General features: G+C 53.3%; 1 protein-coding gene across 11 annotated transcripts in view; it reads right to left on the minus strand.

The window, feature by feature from the left end:
* Positions 1-4,197: 4,197 nt before the first annotated feature.
* Positions 4,198-10,374, minus strand: part of AGAP1 (ArfGAP with GTPase domain, ankyrin repeat and PH domain 1) — a 555,489-nt gene continuing 549,312 nt past the window's right edge. For 9 of the 11 annotated variants that reach the window (XM_033859482.2, XM_033859484.2, XM_033859483.2 and 6 more), the window contains 2 exons: positions 7,997-8,252; positions 4,198-5,548 (listed from right to left, as the gene is read on the minus strand). In XM_033859482.2, the coding sequence (XP_033715373.1) occupies positions 5,345-5,548; positions 7,997-8,252 (460 nt within the window). In that variant the 3' untranslated portion in view covers positions 4,198-5,344. Of the gene's footprint in view, positions 5,549-7,996; positions 8,253-10,374 lie in introns of those variants that run through there. The other 2 variants (XM_073807081.1, XM_033859479.2) reach the window with 1 other exon arrangement.

Here is a 10,374-nt window from a genome sequence, read left to right on the forward strand (position 1 = left end):
GTTTGGGGATGATCACGTCTTAGGTGGTTGAACGTCCAACGTGGAGGTGCTGACCCTGTGTGGCAACATTTCTCTCTCAGATGTCACAGCACCTTGGGTTCCAGTGACTACTTCCTGGCAGTGGTGGAACTGAAAGTCTGAGCAGTGTTTCATCTACCCCAAGGGATTAGCCCACCCGGCTTCTCCCGTCTGCATAACTGGAAGGAATCTGATGTCTTGACTGAAAGGCAGCTGATTTAGAAACTTGAATGAAAAAGGACCTGTCAGCGTAGGGCACAGAGCAGGGCAGAAGCAGACCCTGCCTCAGCCGCTTGGGGAATCCAAAAAGAAACATGTCTAAACCACGGCTAAAAGAGAAAGATGCAAGTCTCGATGCCAAAGGCCCTTATTTAGCTTTTTGGTTAAGGATGGGGCTGAAAATCACTCCAGGACACGACTTCACAGCGTGTGAAGCCCACGTGGAAAGAGGCCGTTAGAAATGAATTATATTTCCTGGGAAAGAAAGATGTGTATCTTCAGCACGTTTCTATCAGAGTTCCTTCCTGACGGCTCTTCAGTTTGTTTGCCTGAAGGACATAAATACGGTCCAGAGGAGCTGCAGAAAAGTCGCGATGACCTTGCGGGGCACCTGACAGAGGATGTGAGCGAGTGGAAGCAGCCCGTCCAGAGGTGACGGATTTGCTTTCCAATCATCTGTGTCTTCTGAGCAGTCTTTGAGACCTGACCCTACTTTACCCACTGAGGACCTACATTGTGGCAAGGCTTCGGAGCTCCCCCCCACCCCGCTTCCAGAACATTCTAAATGCAAAGAGAAAGGACTGGCGGGGTTGGAGCCACCGGGGCCCATGTCACCCGTGAGCACAGCTCGGCTGGGGGTTGGGCAGGAGCCAATGGCCACTCCCAAGGGGGAGGATGGTACCACCAAGGGCAGGCCCAGGACAAGGTCACTGGCCAGCCACAGCAGCTCAATGAGGGACAGAGGGAGAGAGAAGGCTGCCCTGGAGCCTCAGGCCACACCCTGCCAGCCCAGAGTGCCTGCAAGAAGCTCTGGTTTTAAAGCGGAAGCAGGATAAGGACACCGAACGGGCCCCAAACACGAGTGTGCCCAGCGGCCTCTCAGTGCCGGAGGAGGCGTCTGAAGGACAGAGGCCTTGGGATCGATGACACAGCAGAGGGTGCGGGAGAGAGAAGGGTGGTCTCGGCCAGAAGCAGCGGGGGTGAAGGGCCTGAAGGGGACACTCACCCTTCCGTCCCCTAGAAAATCAAACTCAGACTCAGGCTGGTGGGCGCATGGCGGTGAGTGACGGGGAGGGGGCAGTGTGGGCTCACCCCTGGGGGAGGGGCTGCCCGGAAGCAGGGGTCCTCGGAGAGCCTCGCTCCCACCGACGACGAGGAGGACGACAACGGCGACGGCGGGCTCAGCAGAGACAGAGGAGGGTCAGAGCCTCGATGGGAGGGCCTGGCCGCCCCCGCCCCCCCAGGGCACTGGCTGGGGACAGTTTCCTGGCTGGCGCTCTTGGCCCCGTCCTATCCACGTTCTGCTCTCCTGAGCCTCCCGCCCCCGGCTGGGCATTGGGCCGGCATTTACCACCCTGGTCCAAACGTCACCACACCCTGCAAGGCCACAGGGTTTCCCAGCTGAGGAAGGACCCTGGGCAGCTGGATGGGACGGCAAGGCCAGGTGAACCCAGGTCTGCTCGGCCCCAGGGCTGCCTTTCTTGTTGGACTATTGTTCCCTAATGAAGTAGTGACAGCTCCTTTGCAAATGTGGGGAATGAGCCTGAACGTGTTCAGGTGGCACCAAACTGGGAGGCCCGGAGCTGATGCTGGAGGCCGAGGCTGGGTCCAAGCGGACCGCGTCAGGCGGCACAAAACCTCAGAGGAGGGGGCAGAAGTGCACGGCCCTGCACCGGTGCTACAAGGGCCGCAGCCTGGACTCGTGGCCCTGCAGGAAAGGTGCTGCTTTAAGGATTCCAGGCCAGAGTAATTCAGGAAGAGCTGCTCTCTCCTGCACCCGACAGCCCAGCGGTCAGCAAGCACCCGCTGCCCTCACCTGCTTTCTGGGATAATTGCACATAGGGCGGGCTTCCTGGGGGACAGGAAACTGTACCTGCTTGTGGGACCAAAGACTCATGGCAGGAACGTCACTCACTCACCCTCGACTGCTCATCTGCTGGGAAGACCGGAGACGGAAGGAACCCGGGACCATCTGTCTGTCCACCCCAGTACTCGAGGTCCACCCACGCACCGTCAGAATCAAGGCTCCTTTCTCCGCAGGGTTCTCTTGGCCACAAGAGAAATCCAGAGAGGTCTGCAATACACCCAGCTCACCTGTGCAGGTGCCCTCACACGCGGCCGCCTTATCATATGCCTTCCCCAGCCAGTGGGTTTCTCGTCAAGGAAAAATTTGAATTCTGAATAGAAAAGGTTACGTGGATTCTGCAGTGGTGGCTTCCTGTGTCCTTGTCATGTCCCTGAACTTACATGGAAATAAACTATGAAAGCTGGACCCCCTTCCTCAACTGGTTATTTCTAACACTGGCCCTGGGTCCTTGCTTCTCTGGCCTTGGTGTTAGTAAGGCTTTAAGATGGGAATGAGAGCGTTGTCAGCAAAGAAAGGACTTCTAGTTTGACACTGACATACAAACAGACGAGCCGCCGGTCACCTTTATTTTAAAAGAAAACCCTTGAAACCCACTACCGCCTTTTCTCTGTTGCCAAAACTCGGGCTCGAGAAAGCAGGCTGCCCCCTGCAGCAGATCAATATCGCTAAAAATAGCAGGAGAGGGGTCGAGTTTTCTAAGGAGGAATCAATGAAGTCCCAGCGCTGGAGGGAGGGAAGGGAAGAAACCAGTCTAGCATTCAGGTCGTGAAAGGCTAAGTGAAAAAAGAAGTCATCTGGGAAAATATTATATTATAAACACATATAATAATCTGTACACACCCATATACATCCCAAAGAGAAGCCTTACAAGGAATTCCGTTTCTTTTCAAAAGAAGGCTTCACTGTGATAAAGCATTCCTACAGTGGGAATTAACTACAATGAAATAATTTAAGAATTTCGTTTATACTCTATCTGTGTCCACTACGTAACGTCTATGCTAACGGGGAGGCGAATGCGCGTGGCTGGATTAGAACAGTGACGCGTTCTTCAAAAACAGGAAGGACTTTCTTCTTTCCTCTATTCACATTCAAAATAACCACACAGCGATGAAACAGAATTAAAAATCGGGTGGAGGGATTACGGACCTGTTGTCAAGGCTTCCAGGCTGGAGGCTTCCGCACCTGTTATCCTGGGAAAACGCCGAGTTCCACAGAGCTGCATCAAGGTTAGAAATGCCCATGAAACCCCGACCCAGGTAGAAACCGTGTAAAGCTTTATCTTTTCCCCACCTACTTTAATTTTTTTTAAAAAAGTGAAAGAAGGGGAAACACTCTTACAAAATAGAAGGTTTAATATATGAGAGCAAGGAACTTCCCCGGAGGCGGCAGGGTGAACGTGGCCCTGTGTTTCTGTGCTACCTCAGTCCTGTGCCGTCCTTCAAGGTGACGCCCTCTCCCCCCTCAGACTGCCAAAGGGCTCAAGGCACAGTTGCCCCCTTTTCTTTTTCACCTAAGGTGTCACGAGCTGGTTTACTATGTTTGGCCACCACGTTGAAGGTGGCCGAAGTCTGAAGCAGCCAGAAACCGTGACGACGGCAAATCGGGTGATGTACTAAAATGATGGGCCTGGACACCAGGCAAAAAAAAAAAAAAGTCTCAGGGCGTTTCATGAGTCAGTCTGTGCTCCCAAATTGGCAGCGGTGGTCAGGATGGACCTCTGCAAAGCGCCCGGGTCTGGGATTTGGAAAGTCACCCCGCCCCCCGCGTTGCCACAGCCTGTTCCTCTGGGTGGGCAAAAGTAGGGTCAGATCTCAATCGTGCTTTCCAGTAACAAGGAATGACATGCCTCTTTCCCCCGCTAATATGCTTTTATCCCCCCCTTTCTTGATTTTAATAAGCAAATTGTACCACCATCTTACTCTGATATGCTCCTTTTTAGAAGCTGTATATCACATTAATGGAAGTGTTTACTGCTGGGAATATTTCCCGTGTACAATGATCTGTAACCCTCTTATCTCAACTAGTTGCATATTATTAGTTCACATCCAGTTCAATTTATAAATTAACAGAGGTGCCATTTGTCTGTATAGAAATCAATGCATATTTATGAACTTCTTTTATTCAAATAGATTTTGAACACATCTCATCTAAAGACAGAATACAGAAGCCTGTGTGACTTGGGCAACGTGGCCCCCGAGTGACTGAGACCCAAGACACCCACCTCGGCAAAAGGACACAGACTACCTCTCAGGTTTGGGCAAAAAAACAGCCTTTTACGCATTTACTTAGTTCACTAAATGTGCTCAAAATGCTGTCGTTAGCTGAATTCGTGATTTCCTTTTGAACTTCCAAGTCACCCTTATTTATCTTTTCCGTTTTGTTTTTGCGCCAAGGAGACTGCAGTCAAATAACACTCGGCAACTGGTTTCCTCTCTTTGGACTGAAAAATTAAACAGATACTAAATTATGACAGTGAATTTAGAAAGGAGGGCTCCAAGGGCTTGAAAGAACATGTCTGGGATAATACGATGCTTCTAAGAGCATTGCAGTCACATCGCGGCAATCGCCAGAGCGTGCTGTGTAACTACCTCCTCGGCTAATACGCTTCCTTCTCGGTGATGACTAATCATGTTCTATTAAACAGCGGTAATGCTGGAAGAACTCAGCTGTACGAGTGTAATGAAGCCGGTACTCTCCCTGGACAGATTAGCTACAACTGATTTGACACATACCATCATAGGGGCTTCAAACCTGACAAACTCTTCTTGCTTCTGATTTATGCCGTCAAGCTCCTCGGAGAAGAGATGAAACCCAAGCGTTCCGTCTGGTAGAGGTGAAATGTACTGATGTGCTGAACCCCCAGTTAAGGAGTGTTGCCCCTTCTCCTGGCTGCGCGCCTCCCCTCCCCCATGTCCCGTCCCTTGTGCCACGCTCTGTCTCCCGGCCACCGGAGGGACCGGGGTCCGGCGCCGTGTGCTACCATCAACGAACCCAGGCCCGCCGGTCGCTCCTGTGTGTTGATCAGGGGAATTTATGCAAAGGAATCAATGCTGCAGCCTCCGAGCCTCCTCTTCGCCCCTTGAGGACCATCCGGGTTTTGTGATTTCACTTGGCGTGAGTGGGGTGGGGTGGAGGCGTGGGGGGTTGGCTGGGGACCACCAGGAGGAGTGAGGGGACGCGACGGGACTCACGTGGCGTGATCCCTGAGGGCGCGCGGGAGGCTGCGGGCACCGCCGGTCCTCAGATGATGGTGGGCACCCTCCCGCCGCTGTTGTTCCGGTTATTGTTCTTCCTGGACAGGTTGGGGGTGGCCATGAGCACGAAGCGCTCGTCGGGGCAGCCGTACTGCAGCAGGACGTCGGTGCACTCCTGGCTGGAGGCCTGCCGCGCGTAGGCCAGCGCCGTGTTCCCGTGCGCGTCGCGGGCCATCACGTCCACCCCGTACTGCAGAGGTAACAGAACCGCATTAGGGTCACGGGAGGGAGGAGACAGGGCGCCTTGTTCAACCCCGCAGGCAGCTGGGGCAGATGCGGACCCCGGGACGCGCTACCGGGAACCCGCGGGGGAGACCAGCGTCCAGTGTCCCTGCCCCCGTCCCCCCTACCCCCGCCAGGTGTATTCTTTTCCGAAAAGAGTGTGCTTTTTGCATCGAAAAGCCCTTCCCCTGTGCAATAGGAACGGACCAAGGATAACTCTAGTTTTGCTATTTCTATTTTGACTTTCCAATTATAAACACAGAAAACGATCACTCTTTTGATCTCAGAGGCGATTCATTTTCATTGAAGGAAATACATAGGTAATACGTAAGAGCATAAGAAGAAAAAATCACGTATAATCTCGCTATTCAGAGATAATCTTGGTTAATCTTTCAGCGGATTTCCTTCTAATGGTTCTTCTTTGAATCTAAATGCATATATGAATAACTGAGATAAAACTTGCACAAATAATTTTTATCTTTTTTTTTTTTACTGAACTTGGTGCTCTGCTCATTTTCTCAGATCATTAAAAGTTATTCAAAAGCATGACATATAACAGCCACATAATATTCCTCCGTATGAACATAACTCAGTTACTCTGTCCTCGGTAGCTACACATTGTGTTTTATTTTTTTTTAAATTATTTTAAAAAATTTATTTATTTTGGCTGTGCCGGGTCTTCGTTGTGGCATGCAGGATCTTTTTTTTTTTTTTTTTTGGTTGTGGCATGAATGTGGGGATCGAATCCTGACCAGGGATTGAACCCAGGCCCCCTGCATTGGGAGCACGGAGTCTCACCCACGGGACCGCCAGGAAGTCCCTACACATAGTGTTTTAAAGTTGTCATTGGTCTAAATAGTGCTGTGATGTACAGCCTCATACTGAACCTTTCTCAGGATCTCTGATTGTCAGAGTGATGACTAGAAGGGGTAACACGAGATTAAATTACACAAATAGTTTTAAGCTTCTGGATCTTGAGAAAGGGTGGACTGATGTCCACTTCCACCACCATGGATGGGAGTCTCATCTCTCGTCTTCAGGAAGCATGAGCATTAAAGGAACTCTTGGCCAATTTGAGGGGGAAAGATGGCATGCAATCTGTTAATGGAACTGTGTTCCCCCAAACTTTATATGCTGAACTGTATTTGGACATAGGGCCTTTAAAGAGGTGATTAAGGTTAACTGAGGTCATATGGGTGGGGCCCTAATCGAATATGACCTGTGTCCTTATGAGAAGAGAAAAAGACAGCAGGGATGCATCTGCACACAGAGGAAAGGCCCTGTGAGGACACAGAGAGAAGTCTGCAAGCCAAGGAGAGAGGCCTCAGGGAAAAAAGACCCTGCCCTCACCTTGACCTTGGACTTGGACTTCCAGCCTCCAGAACTGTGAGAAAATAAATTTCTGTTGTTTAACCCCCCGAGTCTGTAGTGTTTTGTCAGGGCAGCCCCAGCAGACTCATATGCAACTGCTAACATGAAGCTGAACACTGAGTGTTTCTGATATCTGTGTATCTAATTCTCCCATCACAGCCATCCCAAGAGTCAGGTAAAAATATGTAGAAACTGGCATCGTTCTCAGCTGTGCTGGACAGACCCATCGCCTGCCCCTGGGGCTGGGAACAGAAGAGCCCCCAGCAGGTGACCCACCTCTGGACAGTGTCCCACTGCTGGTGAGCACACACCCCTCCTCCCTACCCAGGACCCTCTCAACGGGCAGCTTTCCGCCACCCTTCGAATGGGGGCCTGCTGTGGCCAAGGACCCCAAAGGCAGGCAGGCAGCGGCCAGGCAGGGGGTGCGGGCGTCTCCGAAGCAGCTCCTGGCGGCACAGTCATTGTCTCCCTTTCTTCTCCCCGTTCAAGCTGATGGCAAATGCTTCAGTGGGGATTAGAAAGATAACTCTCCCCAGCGGAAATTAATCAGGAGAGTCCAGAAGAAGCCCTTTGACAAACTCCCACCACATCAAGGCTCAAAGTCTAGGGTCCAGCATTTTTGTGTTATGTGAACGAAACATCCAAAGGTGTGGCAACGGGCAAACCACACAAACCGTTCAGTTTATAGCCTCTCCCTCCACCCCTTCCCCACAAAACCATGGTGGGAGCCTTTTGTAAAAGCAACAAGAGGAACATCACCAACTACACTTGACCCAAGGCGGGGGTCATCCCAAAGATGAAGCCGGCAGAAACGCTAGCAAATGCCGTGCAAAGTGGACCACTGTGCCCGCGTAAGGAGACTTCGTTCCTCCCTTTTAAACTGGTGCTCTGTGTGTGCCCTCACACAGGTGGGCTGAAAGGGAGCCCCCCCACCCCAAAGCCTAAATTCCCTATTACTAATGCTTCCCACTTCCAGGCGGGCAACGATAGCCTTCTCCCAGAATGATGCCCGCGGAGCAGTGCCGAGGGCGCGTGGGCGACCTACCCAGATGAGAAGCTGGGCCAGGACCACATTGCCCTTCCGGCAGGCCAGGTGCAGCGCCGTGCGGCCGTCCCCCTCCCCGCAGGTCTCGTTCACTTCGTCCCGGGAGCCGTGCGCCAGCAGCAAGATGACCGTCCGCAGGTCCTCGTCGGCGGTGGCCCGCAGCAGGTGCTGGCCCGGGGACAGCTCCGTGCACGCCAGCGGGGCCAGGAAGAGCTTCTGCTCGTACTTGGCCCGGATCCACCTCTCCTTCTCTTCCCTGCAAGAGTCACCAGACAGGCGAGGTCACGACCGCGAGGCAGAACCGAGGCTGCACCCCTCTGCCCAGCCACCACCATGTGTGTGGTGTGTGGTCCGGAGGCGTCCAGGAGGCGGTGACAAGTGTCTTCACCCGGCACCAGGAAGCCCCCCTCGGGGGAAAGGCTTCCCTACAGTGTACAAAGTGGGTCCCCACCAGGAGCACCACCTGGGCACCTGTTAGAGATGCAGGTTCTCAGGCCCCGTCCCAGCCCCCAGAATCAGAACCCCTGGGATGTGTTTTAACCAGCCCTGCAAGGGATTCTGATGTCCTAAGGTGTGAGAACCAGGGATCGGCCTTGAGCTCTCATGTGATTTCTTTTTTTTTTTCTTTTTTTTTTGCGGTACGCGGGCCTCTCACTGTTGTGGCCTCTCCCGTTGCGGAGCACAGGCTCCGGACGCGCAGGCTCCGCAGCATGTGGACTCTTCCCGGACCGGGGCACGAACCCGCGTCCCCTGCATCGGCAGGCGGACTCTCAACCACTGCGCCACCAGGGAAGCCCTCTCATGTGATTTCTTCTGCTTTTTGTGGCCCCAGAAGAATCACCCCGCTGCCCGGGGTCCCGCCCAACGCAGGATGGATGCCACAGGCTCGGAGGCCCCATCCACTTTAAGCGGCCACAGTCAGAGCCAGGATTACAGACCACTTGGCTGGAGTCCAGGGGGCAGGGTGGCCGGTGGGCTCTCCCACCTGGTGTGACCTCGAGGGCTTAGTTCTCAACCTCATCGGCCGGGGAGGGGGTGTGTGTGAGCTCGGGGGTCTTACAGACACTCCCGTGGAAGAAAATGCTGCTACAGACGCCACATGAAAAGGCAGCGAATCCAACGGGGAAAAGAGATGCAAGCGAAGCTCGTGACCCTGCGCGGCTTTCTTAGCTCTCGGGACACCTGGGGGAGCCTCGGACACCTGGGGGAGCCTCGGGGAGGGCGTCAACGACTCCTTCAAGACGAAGAGCAGCCGGGGGGGTTTTCCAGGGAAAGTGGGCTGAGGCCCAGCCTAGGAGGCCAGGCAGGGGGCCCCCTGAGGCCAGAGCTGAGTCAGGGTGCAGAGGGCAGGAGGACACGGGGAGGGAAGGTGTGAGGCACGATGGGCATGGCAGCTGGTGCCCCTCCCCCAGGAGCATAACCCCAGCGGGGTGGGAGTGCTAACAGGCCCACTCTCTGGGGCCCAAAGAGGACAGTATGTTGCCTGAGACATCTGGAAGGAGGGCTGGGGAAGGGAGGAGGGGGCAGGATGGGAAGAGAGGAGCTGAAGAAGGAGAGAAGAAACCAACAGCAAGGTGTGTTTATATTGACCGGAAGGAGAAGACCCCGGGCCGTCTACTCGTGCACTTGGGCCGCTAAGGGTGGATTTGGGTGTTGCCTCTTCTAATACAGGTGAAGACCACTGAAAACAACTCAGTAATCCTCAAGACTGCAGCACTGCTGGGGGGAAAAAACTGGGGGGGAAATGCACAAGACAGAAGTGAGATTTCACAAGTAGCTCTTGAAATGAGAGAGTCTGGGAACAGAATGGGGCCGGGGTTGGGAGGGGGGGTAGGGGGAGTGGGGTGGGGGACCTTAGGCCGGACAGATGCTTTTTTTTTTTTTTTGATGTGGACAATTTTTTAAGTCTTTATTGAATTTGTTACAATATTGCTTCTGTTTTATGGCTGCGAGGCATGTGGGATCCTAGCTCCGTGACCAGGGATTGAACCTGCACCCCCTGCCGTGGAAGGCAAAGTCTTAACCACTGGACCGCCAGGGAAGTCCCCGGACGGATGCTCTTTGATGAGGCTGATGAAAGAAGCAACAGAAGCCCTAGAGATAAGAAGTGACTGTAATTACCCACAGAGACGTACATATACACGGATCCACAATTGCCCTGTCCTAAAACTCAGCATTTTCTCCGGGGGAGTCAGGAGGGTACATAGCTACAAACCACACAGGGGCATCACCTGGGGCCTCCGCTGGACTGGAGAAAGAAAACTCGTTACCCGTGACATTTTTCCTTTCCAAGTACAGAATAAAGGCCCTGTTTACACCTTTTACCCGTGTTGACATTGCTCCTGGTGATGTAGTGTCGGGTTAGCCCTAATCTGTTT

This window comes from Tursiops truncatus, chromosome 7, assembly GCF_011762595.2.
Source record: "Tursiops truncatus isolate mTurTru1 chromosome 7, mTurTru1.mat.Y, whole genome shotgun sequence".
Classification (NCBI taxonomy): Eukaryota; Metazoa; Chordata; class Mammalia; order Artiodactyla; family Delphinidae; genus Tursiops; species Tursiops truncatus.